Raw genomic sequence first — 13,260 nt, 5'->3', positions numbered from 1 at the left:
CCTTCAGAGACTGAAGCAGGAAGATAACAAGTTCAAAACTAGCCTACGCAGCTGACTCAGCAACTTAGCAAATACCTGCCTCAAAGATAGAGAAAGAGAGGAGAGGGGGAGAACATGGACAAGCCTATGTAATACTCTTGTTCACAAGGTCAGTCATTCTCCACAGTCTTCAGAATCTGTTCCTCGGCACATCTGAGAAGGCATCCTAACCAACCCGCTCACCTCTGGATGCCTCCAGTTTTTACACCAATCCTCTTCCAACCTTTCTCCACGACTGTCAACTCCACCAAAGTCCCTCCTCCCTCATCTCTGAACTCTCACTGCCTCAGTCTCCTTTTGTGCTTCTCTGTCAATCGCTCTCTAGTTAGAGAAACCCTGCACTGAAAGGCCCATTAGCAAGGGGATTAGGGAGCCTGACTCTGGAGCTCTGTTCACTTAAGATGCTATATGACTTTAAGGAAATGAGTTGACCTTTCTCGGCCTTATTTCTTCATCTGTGAAACAGAAATAACAACCATATCTCTATAAAATGCATGGGAAAACGCAGAGCATACACTGTGTGCTTGTAGATGTGTGTGTGTGTGTGTGTGTGTGTGTGTGTGTGTGTTTCCAGTTGGATTGTTAGCTGCTGGCTTGAAATGCCAGCTCTTCAGATGCCCCTTTCCCTCAATCCTTTCCCATCACTCCACCAGGCTGATGGGTCCCAGTCTGCTTACATCACACTCCTCCCCTTCTGCATACAGTATACTTCCTTCAGATGGCAACTTGATTTTCATTTTCATTTTAAAAAATTTTTAAAATTGCATTCATTTAGCCAACTCGTGTGTGTGTGTATGCATGTGTGTATGTGTGCATGTTGGAGGGGGTGTACACATGCTATGGTACGCTTCTGGAGGTCATAGCACAACAATGTTGAGTCAGTTCTACCCTCTACCCCATGGGTCTCAGGAATGGGACTCAGGGTGTCAGGCTTGGCAGCAAGAGTTCCTTTACCTGATGAGCTATCTCTCTGGCCCAACTTGATAACGAACTTTCTTTTCTTTCATTTGTGTGTGTGTGTGTGTGTGTGTGTGTGTGTGTGTGTGTGTGTATGGTGTTTCTAAGATAGGGTTTCTCTGTTTAACAGTCCTGGCTTTCCAGGTCTTTGTTTTAGAAACTAGGCTGGCCTTGAACTCACAGAGATCTGCCTGCCTCTGCCTCCTGAGTGCTAGGATTAAAGGCCTGCGCCACCACTGCCTGGCAACATGCTTTTCAATGACATTGACTTCTCCATCCCACAGCAGGTAGTTCTCTACACAGAACCTTACCCAAATGGCTCCTGGTTAGTGCAAGCGAGAGCGCTCATGGCACCACAGCTCCTGAACACGGAGCTTTCCTGTGCTTACCTGACCTTCAGCCAAGTCTCGCCCAGTGACATCCACAACTGCCGTTCGTCTGCTGTGACTGTATAGTTTAAAAAATCAACTGTATCTTTAGTGAACAGTGGGCTGAGTACCGTACTGGCCAGTTCAGGACCGCCTGTTGCCTGGACCACCTAGATGGAGAACAAATCTTTTTAGCAAAAAAAGAAAAAATGATTATTTGTATAATCTGAAATTTATGCACAAAAATCAACTCCAAAACTAAGCACTGTTTCTATAAGTTAAAATTAAAAAATAGAGAGTAGAAAACAGCTTCTCAAGCTGACTTATCCAGAATGAGGGTGCAAACGTATAAACGTAGTTTAAGGACATTCACAGTATCTGTGTATGGCTATATACATCTATTACTTTGCCTGCAAAATACTAGTGGCAGTGCAGACGGCCCTCATTGGCTGATCTAACCATCTATCACTTCCTTAACTTTCTGTTATTTTAAAGATAGCAGCTGCAATGCGCAAATCTGTTGTGTTGACACTGAAATCTGTGGATCCAGAATGAATGCTCTGGAGAGGGAGAGAAAGAAGCCTCCATTCAGTAGTTCATGCTATGCCTGTGGAGCTAAAGAAAACAGAAAAGGACCCAGAGGGAGAGAGGGAGGAAGGGAGAGAGGGAAGGAGGGAGGGAGGGAGGGAGGGAAGGAGGGAGGGAGGGAGGGTGGAAAGCTACAAGGGCAAGTGGTACCCCTCCACTCCCCAGAATTCAATTCTAGTAAGTTTCCCTGATTTGATATGGACAGTTTAATGGTCAGCGGGAAACAGGTGCACACTTTGATAAGCAAAACAATGACAAGTCTGTGTGAAGACAGCTCCACGTTTGCCTCCCAGGGGTGATGTCCTGGCTGAGGGACGGTCCTTATCTTGTAGCAGACAGGCTGGATAGAGAGTTTTTAGAATCTGCCTTTCTCAGAGATGTGCTGCAGGAAGAAAGGTTTTTTGTTTTTGTTTTCTTTCTTTCTTTCTTTCTTTCTTTCTTTCTTTCTTTCTTTCTTTCTTTCTTTCTTTCTTTCTTTCTTTAAAACTCTTTTGAATGGCTCTAGACAGAGACAATGTTTCTCAGGTCAGGGGCTCTGGGTAGGCCATGCTGTTTTGTGACTCTATAAACACAGGATTTTCTAGTAACCCTGAAGACAGGTCCTCCAGAATCCAACTCAGGCACCTTAATGCCAGCATGACTGTGATACAGGGCTCCCCTGGTACTCACTGGTGTAAATTTGTGCACAGTAGTGACACACTATATTGTAACCCAAAGTTTATGCTTCTTCAAGTAACTGACTTTTTTAATTGCAACAGACACAACATTGGGGGAATCAGTGGAGACATTAAGATGGGTGAAAGCCTTGTGCCAACTCTACTATGAACACAGCCCGCCATGACTAGCCAGCACCACAGTTGCTGCTTGGTTTTGCGTCTTGGGATTCTTAGGCAAGGTCTCACTTTGCAGATCACACTGACCTGACACTTTCTACCTAGCCCACTGTCTTCACACTCACAGCAATCCTCTTGCCTCAGGCTCCCAAGGGCTGGGCACACAGGTGTGAGCCAACATGGCAGGTTCAATTCCTTTTGGTTTGTTGTTTTAGGTTTTCAAAACAAGGCCTTACCATGGAACTCAGGGTAGCCTGGAACCCACTATTCTACCCCAGCCTTGAAAAAGCTGTGGCTGAAAGCACAGGTACCGTCACGCCAGCTCGTGCTGGGACGGAAGGCACAGAAGGCACACATACTATCACGACGCCAGCTCGTGCTGGGACTGAAGGCACAGAAGGCACACATACTATCACGACGCCAGCTCGTGCTGGGACTGAAGGCGTGGGCATCACCACGCCCAACTCTGGCACTGTGACATTAAACTTCCAACCCTTTAAGCATTTGCAGAAAGCATGCAGAAACTAAAGGAGCAAAGGAGCAGAAATGCCACGCTCTCTGGGTTAGCAGAGGGGAAAGGAAAGAGACTGAAAAAGAGCTGATGGTACAGGCCATGACCTCATATCAAGAACTTCAGCAGACGTGCACACACACACGTGCATTGTGGCTACGTCTGTGTGGCATGATGAACGTGGAGAGCAGAGACTTGTAAGCAGAACTCAACGTTGCCTGGCTTACGGGAAGCTCTAAATGAACGTCCTTCCCCAGCTCCCTGACCGAGGAAAATGTCTACAGCCCTGCATGGAGCAGCAGGATCGTGATGGCAAGAACATTGATAAGTTGTCTTTTTGGAGAAAGGCAAAGATAGAATGAGTAGATGTTTTGAGATAAGCAGGCTAAACACAATGGTGAACTGTGAGCTGGGGACATCACGAGCTGGTTATTAGATCCCTATTTCAGCTCTGAAAATAAAAGGTCCTGACACAGCTGCTTTATAAGCATGTGCCGATACTAAGATAGCATCAAAGGTGTTAAAGAAAATATTTTTGTTAACTGAGCTTGTGTAGATTTCTTCTCATTTGGATGAGACGGATCTCGTTTTATTGTTTCTGTTGCTTTTACTTTTTGAGGTAGGGTCTTACTGTTTAGCCAAGGCTGACTCTCAACTCACTGTATAGCCTAGGCTGCCCTGGAACTCCTGATTTCATGTCTCTGGAGTTTGGAATTGCCAACTTCCAGAACCAAACTCAACTTGTTCTAATTTTTTTTAGGAGGGGGGCAGTTTGAGACAGGGTTTCTCTACGTAGCTTTGGAGCTTGTCTTGGAACTCACTCAATAGACTAGATTGACTTTGAACTCACAGAAATCCACCTGCCTCTGCCTCTCAAGTGCTGGGATTAAAGGCATTTTAAACTTTTAAAGAGTTGTTCAATAATATTAATTCAGCAACAACTAGGTTGCCAGAAATTCAATACAGGACAATCTATGGACGCATCCAGCAAAGATTAAGGTTGTCTGGACGACAGCCATTGGCCCTTCCCCCATCTGTTAGCAGTCACTCCTACGCCCAAGCTGACAAGGTCACTTAGTCTCGTCTGGTTGTAATGCAAAAGTAGACTCAGGGCTTTCCTAGTCAGTCCTGGGAAGGCAGTATGACTTTCATGCCTTTGCTTTTTGGTTTTTCTCTTTTTCTAAAATCTTTTATAAGATGTAGGAGAAATACTAAATTTTCTCTGCTTTTGATTAACATTAAAGAATCCAATGAAACAAATTTTCATATGTTCTAAATCAATATGGGGAAGTGTGTATTTTGTATGGCTATATCTTTACTCGTTAGGGGAAAAAAATCACACATATGATAGAACGATCACATATTGAGAATGACTTTCATGCTGCTTTGTCACTCTACTGAAAGAAAAAAAAGCCAGGCTGGAGAAGTGGCTGAGTTAACAGCATGTATGGTGCCTCTGGAGACCTAAGTGAGGAGCTCACGGCTGCTTATAACTCCAGCTCCGGGGATCTGACACCCTCTTCTTTCTTCTTAGGACACCACATACACCACACACACAGATCTCACACACACCACACACACACACCACACTACATACCAAACCACACACACCACACCACATACCAAACCACACATATACCACATACCACACACACCTACACCCCCACACCACATACAACACACCACATACACAACACCCACCCACACAACACCCACACCCCCACAATACACACCACACACATGCAAAAACAAATCCTTCGATGTCATTTATTCCTTGGTTAGAATGAGCCCTTACAGCCACTATACATGTTTCTTCCTTGCCTTGTAAAATCTAGTACTTTTATGTATGAATTCCTGAGAATGAGTCCATCCAATCTTCCCAGGTGTTCTGGAGAACAAGGTGTTTATAACAATTCTAAGTTGCAATAAACTGCTATTATTATGTCCACATGTGTGTGCTACATCCCCAGCCATAACTGAGGTGCGTGTCCTTTTATACTCTCAAACTCTGCGGTCTAGAGTTTAACGGTAAGAAAAACAGGACCCGTGTGAGGTAATTGAGACCCTCAGTTGGAAGTCATGCTAAGAAGAGTCGCTTTGCTTAACTGATAAATGCTCACCATGTTTAGCGGAGTAAACAGGAAGTGAACCAGATCTGAAGCACTCGGGTTCTGGATATGGGACTTCAGCTTGGCCTGCGACGTCAGAAAACAAATGCATTACCACAGTGCAATACCCTAGGGATGGACACTCACACAGAAGTCCAAGGCAGCCCCGGTGGATCCCTTCCTAACGCTTCTGCTTAGAGGGCTCCAGCAGCGTGGAGAGAACCAGAGGAACACTCAGCTAAGCACAGGCATCGCTACTCAGCTCAGCGTGCCTTTGCGACCCGCATGCCTTGCAATCAGGTGTTATAATTAAAGGGCAATCAAAGCACACACCCACAATCCACAGGGACAACTGTGTCTCTTTATTTAATTTTCAAGAGCATTCTGGCTAGTCTTTGATCTTTTCCATCTGTTTCTTCTAATTATATATAAATAAAGTCCACCTACCAGAAGGTTGAATCCATGTTTAAACTTCTGAAAACAGTCAACAAATTCATCAGGAGGTGGGGGTTTTGCCCTCAGCGTTAAAACACCCTCTGAGGAAATAAAAAAACAGCAGAGGGCAGATGAGTGCAGATGCACAATAAAGTTTATTAAATAAAAAATAAAATATACATTTGTATCCACAGCTGGAAGAGTGTGCCAGACGCGAACCTTTATTCTACAACATCTCTTATTCCAATAAATTAAGTGCTTAAGTTTGAATGGATTCCTCTACCCTCAGGCACTCCCAATGACTCAACTCCATAAATATGACTTGAAGCCTTCCTATGTTCCAAGAACTCATGTCACCATTATAAGGCCTATAAAACTGAGTAAGAGACAAGCCCTGCTTGCAGAGGAAATGAATCAGAAGAAGAGTAACAGGGGTAGCGACCGAGTGAGAGGGCAGGGGACCGTACTGGCTGGGAAACAGGGAACAGGAATACTGGAAAATTCCTTCCAGTAACTTTATTTTTTTTGGGTTTTCGAGACAGGGTTTCTCTGTGGCTTTGGAGCCTGTCCCGGAACTAGCTCTTGAAGACCAGGCCGGCCTCGAACTCACAGAGATTTGCCTGCCTCTGCCTCCTGAGTGCTGGGATTAAAGGCATGTGCCACCACCACCGCCCAGCCCTTTCAGTAACTTTTAAGATGGGATATGAAAAGGTCTGCCCACCTCCCGCCACTCCCACCCCTGCCCGCAGGGTAGTCTGTGGAAATAACATGATAGGGTTAAAACAGTACATGGAGTAAAAAAGATATTGCATATATACAAAACAAGAGATGTGAATTCAGAGAAACGTGAAAACGGAGAAGCAGTTTAGATTGAATGTCCAGGTAAGAAGTGACATTTGAATCAACAGTCCACGGAACTACGTGTGCTTCGGAACGGAAGAGAGACGACTACAACCTGGAATTCTAAGAAGGGTATCCTATTGGCTGTGGCGCACCTGTAACCCTACTACTTGAGAAGTGGAGCCAGGAGGATCAGGAATTCAAGGTCATCCTTAATTTTACAGCAACTTTGAGGCTAGCTCCAGAAAACCCTGTCCCAGACGGAGACTGATTCTCCTGACAGGACAGAACACTAGGGGGCTAAAAACTGCTTTCAAGTTGGGTCAAAACGGATGACAGTTTCAACTAAATGCTAATGAAAAGAATAAAAAAAAAATGGATATAGAGGAAATTGGGGAAATTGTTGCACAATATTCCTGTACATTGTGTAAAATGTATTGCTGTGATTGGTGTAATAAAAAGCTGAATGGCTTATAGCTAGGCAGGGGGTATAGGCGGGACAGCACTCTGGGAAGAAAAAAGGCAGAGTTGCCAACCAGATGAGGAGCAAGCAGGATGGGGAGCACGGAGAGATGAGGTAATGCACCACGTGCCCCATGTAGATTTAAAAATATGGATTAATTTAAGTTAGAGGGACTAGTTAGAAACAAGACTAAGCTAAGATTGAGTATTCATTATTAATAATGTCTCCATGTCATTGTTTGTGAGCTGGCAGTCCGAAAGTTCGTGTGCAGAAAATCAAAGCAGCGATCTGCTAGAGATAGAAGATGTGGAGTCTGTGGTTGTGAACTTGGGTGTCCTGGGGGACAGCACAAGAAGGCAGAAGAGGTTTGAGGCGCCATGCAGCACCCTTCATTTGAGACTGCGTGGAGAGGAATGTCCACGTGCCCACATCCAGGACAACACTGGAGGCTGCACCCTCTTACTGTAGAGATATTACCTACAGAAGGACCTGGAGTCAGCGGTCAAGCGAGACCTGCTCCAGCTCTCTTTACATGTCCAATTTGTGCCACTGCCCGAGGAGGTCGCTACCCTTATGGTTAGACTTTGATACATTCCAAGCCAGTTTGTTTTCATTTGGTATTATTAATATTATTTAAGACAAGGTCTTACTCTACATCCAGGTTGTTCTGGAACTAAGCATAATCCTCCTGCATCAGTTTTCTGAGTGCTAGGAGTCCAGGCCCAGTTTTTTTTTAAGACATTTCAAACACTGGCTCTTCAACAGCTTCTATGCAGTTGTGAATATAAATGAACTGTTGGGGGCTTTGTGATAACAGCTTTGAATCCGTGGATATTTTAAAATACTCTGATGAGAAAAATCAATTTTAACGTGAAAAAAGTTCCATGTTTAAAATGAAAGACCTCTAAATAAAGGAACAGTGTTTGGAGCAGAAACCAACTTAAAGACTGGTGAAAACTACAGATGGGTAGTTACCATGTGAATGCAGACTCTACAGACGGGTGGCTACCATGTGATCTCAGAGTCACTATGACTGAGAGGCTCAGCCAGCTTGAAACCAGCATGAGTTCTTCCCTGTACACTTGAACCTCTGGTGGTGCCCAAAGCTCAGGGCCTTGATATAAGATCAGGACAATGTAGCTCTTTACTAAAACTCAGGCTCCTCCAGTCCTGCAGTTCTGATAGCCGCAGAGTAAGGAAGCCCTGCTCACCTGTGGGTTTGATAGCCCTAGAGTAGAGAAGGCATACACACACTGGCCCTAGAGTAAGGAAGCCCTACCCGCCCATGGGTCTGGTAGCCTTAGGTGATGTGGGAGTGGTTTCTTATTAATAGAGAAACTGCCTTGGCCCATTTTATTGGATAGAAAATTAGGTAGGCGGAGTATACAGAAGAGAATTCTGGGAGAAAGAAGGTTAGAGGGGGAGTCGCCATGATGCTCCCACTCCAGACAGATGCAGGTTAAGATCCTCCCTGGTAAGCCAGCTCGTGGGCTACACAGAATATTAGAAATGGGTTAGAATAATATGTAAGAGCTAGCCAATAAGAAGCTGGAACTAGCCGGGCCAGGCAGTGTTTGAAAGAATACAGTTTCCATGTAATTATTTCGGGCATAAGCTAGCCATGCGGGCGGCCGGGTGCCGAGGACGCAGCCCTGCCACCGCTCCTAAATCAACACTTAGGAGGTCCCCGCTTACTCGAGGGTCAATAATCCTAGAGTAAGGAAGCCCTACTTACCCATGGGTCAGTCAGGTACCCTAAGACTGAGGATGTCATACTCATTCCCCTGTGTGTCTGATACTCCTAGAGTAGGGAAGGTCCACTCCGCGGTTGGTCTGATAACCCTAAATTAATGAAGCCACACTCCCCCGTGGGTCTGATACCCCCAGAGTAAAGAAGGCCCACTCACCTCCAGGTCCTTTCTTTTTACTTTTTTTGCTTTTCTTCCTTTTAGCAAGCTCAGAAAAAGCTTCAGCTGCTTTTTGGAGTTTTGTGATAAAAAACTCAATGTCATCCAAAATATGGTTTAAGATTTGCTGGAATTAGAAATAACAGAACAAGATATAAAACAAAGAAAAAACTAATTTTGTTCTAGCTGCATGATGCTAGTTAGTAAAGGAGAGAAAATAAATGGGGAAAGAAAATAACCACCCTTACCAAGTCAATCATTAATTCTAAGAATATATATATATATATATATATATATATATATACCTGATATACATATAGTCTCACCTCTATACCTTTCTTTAAGCATACTTTTGCTGCATTTTTCAATGCTATTAGGGAAGCATTCACACCATGCAATCAGATTATTAATTACTTTAAATTACTCTAATTTCCTTGCTGTGTTCCCCACACAAAGCAGGGGGTGGGATTCAGAGAAACTGTCTGTGAGGAGATCCCAGGGTATTTTTGTTTTGCAAATAACTGCCCCATAAAGGCTCTGGTGAAGTTATTTTGAACCCATTATAGCACACTGAGAGAACCTACAAACACAGCCCATATACAACAAAAGGCATTAATACGACTTTAAGATGACTGCTCTCCAGGGCAGAATTAACAAACAAATGCACATGAGACCATTCCAATTATTTTTTTATATGTCACTCAGTTTTCTCTAGGAGTCTTCATGTTAAAAGACTAGAAACTAGGGTTTAATAAACATTTAAGTAAAATACAGTGTGATATAAAAATTAAATTCTAGGGCTGGCTAGAAAGATAGACAGCTCAGCGGTAGAGCACATTCTGTACTTGCAGAAGACCAGAGATCAGTTCCCAGCATCCACACTGGGCAGCTCACAATCACCAGTAACTCCAGCTCCAGGTGATCTCATGTTCTCTTCTAACTTGTGCAGGTACCTGCACACACGTGCAAACACACACGCCTGACCTCTGCAGGTACCTGCACACACGTGCAAACACACACGCCTGACCTCTGCAGGTACCTGCGTACACGTGCAAACACACACGCCTGACCTCTGCAGGTACCTGCACACACATGCAAGCTGATACACGTAGTCAAGAATGAAAATCTTGCCGGGTGGTGGTGCCGCACGCCTTTAATCCCAGCACCCAGGAGGCAGAGGCAGGAGGATCTTTGTGAGTTTGATGCTAGTCTGGGCTACAAAAGCTAGTTCCAGGAAAGGCACCAAAGCTATACAGAGAAACCCTGTCCCGAAAAATCAAAATAATAAGAATAATAAAATAATAAAAATAAAAACTTTCAAAAATTAAATTCTGAATGTCAGATTATAGCCACACTGCAAGTTAATTGCTATGAAGAAATGAATTAAATTCAGCATTATTCTTTATAAAGCGCTAATATCTGCATGCTTATACACACAGGCTAGCAGCCATCAGATGTCTGTCACGTCTAGAGATCTGAACGCCAGTCTTCATGCCTGCAATGCAAGCACTTTAGCCACTCAGTCATCTCCCCAGCCTTAAATATCTTCATAAATGGAAAGAATAAATGTCAAAAGGACACCTCAACTATGAAAAAAGGAAAGCCATGCCATTCCCAAACCTTGCTAATTCAGGTTCATTTCCTTTGTTAAGGGGTTAAGTCACTAGTATTCTACAGGAGACCAACTCAAGTTTAATATCAGGAGGGAACGAAAAGCAGGTAAGGGAAAATTCAAAGGACACAACTATTGCCAGGGAGAGAAAACACAATTTCTGCAAGCCAATTTTGTTAAATCCTTCTCATCTCAGTGTCTGGGTTCCCCTCTTTACCAAACAGAAGCGCGGATGAACTAAACCCCGTGGCTGCACTCACCACATCCCTGTCAATCCGGGCTGCCACCATCTCAGGAGTCTCCTCCTGCTCGTGATACTGCCGGGGCCTCTCAACTGAAAAGAAAGGGGAATTGTAAGACTTCACATGTTTGGTGAAACTTGTGAAAACAATGAGAAAAGAATTCCAGGTGCTGGAGTGGCGGGAGGTTCTCTGGAATAAAGAAGTCAAAACCTCACTCAAGGTCCATTGCTACACCCTTGCTACAGTTACCAGGAGTCTGGAGAAAAGCTAGGAATTGCCTGCCCACCCATATGATACTCATTCAGCTGTTATGCCCCATCTTTCCACCTCTTCCCCTTTCAGCTCTCAACAAAGCCAGCCCTGACTCAGCACTCCAATTTCTACAGAAGAAACAAATCAGCATTTAATCATCTCTTGTGAAATAAGTTCCAATGCAACAGGGCTGCGAGCTTCATGTGTGTGGTGCGGTGTGTATGCGCGCGAGGACACGTGTGGTGTGGTGTGTGTGTATGTGTGTCTACATGCATGAAGATGCTTGGAGGGGGGTGCCTGTGCACATGTGTGTGCATGCATGTAAACGCTGAAGGTCAAGCTTGAGTATCAACCTCTATCTCGCTCTCACTGAACCTGGAAGTGGCCATTTCCTGGGGCAGGCTTGGCAGCCTAGCAAGCCTTAGGGATCTCGTCTTCCAAACTGGGATTGCAGACACACGCTATTACACCTGGCTTTTCCCCCTGAGTACTGGGGATGCCGTTCAATTCCTCCTGCCAGTGTGGTGAACACAATCCCAACCAAACCATCTTCGTGGCGTGGGCTGCTAGTTCCTCTACATCCCAACCTTGTGACTACAAAAAAAGGTTCTTCAGATCTGAGAGTACAGGGATTTCTCAATTCTTGTAATTAAGTATAAAATTCACAACATTTGGTTCACTGATCTTAAATGATATACCTTCAGGAATTTCTAGAATCAAGGCTACATTTCTCAAAAGCATTTTGAATGTTAAGGCAGCTCAGATGCACTGTTTAACCATAGATCTTCCTGACAGACTCCTTCCTGAGGTGAGTCAGTTAGCACTATGGTAACTGTCAACACAAGTATTTCAGAGAACATTAAATTCAAAAGCATATGGCTGGGACAGGAGCAATAGATCACAGGCGTCGAGATGAGGCTCCCCATGCATCACCATGACTCACGAGGCTTAATGCAGAGAACTGGCAAAAGATACTGAGAACCCAGAATCTCAGTGCCTCCTCTATGCTAGCGCTGCTCAGACAGGGAGCGCGTGCAAAGAGAAAAAGGAATCTGAATTCTTAGATATAATCATTCAAGCTCCTCAGTCTGTGTGCAGCAAAGCTTGCCAGTTAATTGCTATTTTACACAGGGGGGCTGCGGCTTGGTACAGTGTATCACAGAAGGCAGGAACTGAACTTGAAACACCATTAGGAAATCCAAAGAGGGTCAAAAGTGTAGGGGTGCTTGCTTGCAGTCCCACCACCCTGGAAGCTAAGGCAGGGATATAATGAGTTCAAGGCTAGCCCGAGCTACATAGTGACACCCTGTAGTGGTATATTATTTGTTATTTAATAAACAAAAAATTACAAAAAAAACAATAAATTAAATAAAATTAAATATATTTAATAAATAACGCCTGCTGAAGATCAGAGGGCAAATCAGTCATATTAGTCAGCCATACAGGCCAGGAAGTGACGGCACACACCTTTAATCCCAGGACTAGGGAGATTGAGACATTCGGATCTTTGTGAGTTCAAGGCATCCTGGACTACAAAAGGTTAAATTTGTCTAAAAGAAAAACCCAGATCTCAGCACTTGGGATCACAGGTCTTTAATCCTCACACTAGGGAGGTGGAGACAGGAGTGATATGGCCTGGGGGGGAGAGAGGAATAGGAACTCAGTGGTATATGGAGTCTGGATCTCTTGCCCTTTTGTTGTCTGAGCCCTGGTAGAGGTAAGATCTCTCTAGTAGCTTGGCTGCTTTGCTTTTCTGATCTTCAGCTTGAACCCCAATATCTGTCTCTGAGTTTTTATTATTCATGTTGCAACACTCCCCACCCCCACAGCATCCAGGGCTACAGTGGAAGATAATGTCTCGAATGAGGAAGAGAAGGGAACTCTCAGAGATCCTGTAACACCATCTGGAGACAAAGTCAGCAAAAGGTATTTATTTCCCCAACATTTTGGAGTCTCAGGCACCATTGCCACCATTCTGATAACTCACTTGTAGAAGACAGGGTAACTCCACCTCTTAGTTCTAAGGGGCAACACTCAGAGCTGAGCAAATCCTCAGAGGGAACAGAGAGAGCCTCTGTCAGGGGATTGCTAATAAGACTCTCTGG

At 44.4% G+C, this 13,260-nt stretch overlaps 1 protein-coding gene and 1 long non-coding RNA gene across 6 annotated transcripts in view; both read right to left on the bottom strand.

The window, feature by feature from the left end:
• Positions 1-13,260, bottom strand: part of Eps8 (EGFR pathway substrate 8, signaling adaptor) — a 180,711-nt gene that overhangs the window by 35,697 nt on the left and 131,754 nt on the right. For all 5 annotated transcript variants that reach the window (XM_050135196.1, XM_050135194.1, XM_050135195.1 and 2 more), the window contains 5 exons: positions 10,922-10,995; positions 9,050-9,176; positions 5,852-5,940; positions 5,417-5,491; positions 1,386-1,534 (listed from right to left, as the gene is read on the bottom strand). In XM_050135196.1, the coding sequence (XP_049991153.1) occupies positions 1,386-1,534; positions 5,417-5,491; positions 5,852-5,940; positions 9,050-9,176; positions 10,922-10,995 (514 nt within the window). The remainder of the gene's footprint in view (positions 1-1,385; positions 1,535-5,416; positions 5,492-5,851; positions 5,941-9,049; positions 9,177-10,921; positions 10,996-13,260) is intronic.
• Positions 1-13,260, bottom strand: part of LOC126497291 (uncharacterized) — a 421,870-nt gene that overhangs the window by 299,470 nt on the left and 109,140 nt on the right. The gene's annotated exons all lie outside the window — the stretch shown is intronic.

This window comes from Alexandromys fortis, unplaced genomic scaffold (assembly GCF_014885135.2).
Source record: "Alexandromys fortis isolate MF-2015 unplaced genomic scaffold, M_Fortis_MF-2015_v1.1 scaffold_21, whole genome shotgun sequence".
NCBI classification, from domain to species: Eukaryota; Metazoa; Chordata; class Mammalia; order Rodentia; family Cricetidae; genus Alexandromys; species Alexandromys fortis.
The sequence above is the reverse complement of the archived record's forward strand: the minus strand, read 5'-3'. Positions and strand labels throughout refer to the sequence as shown.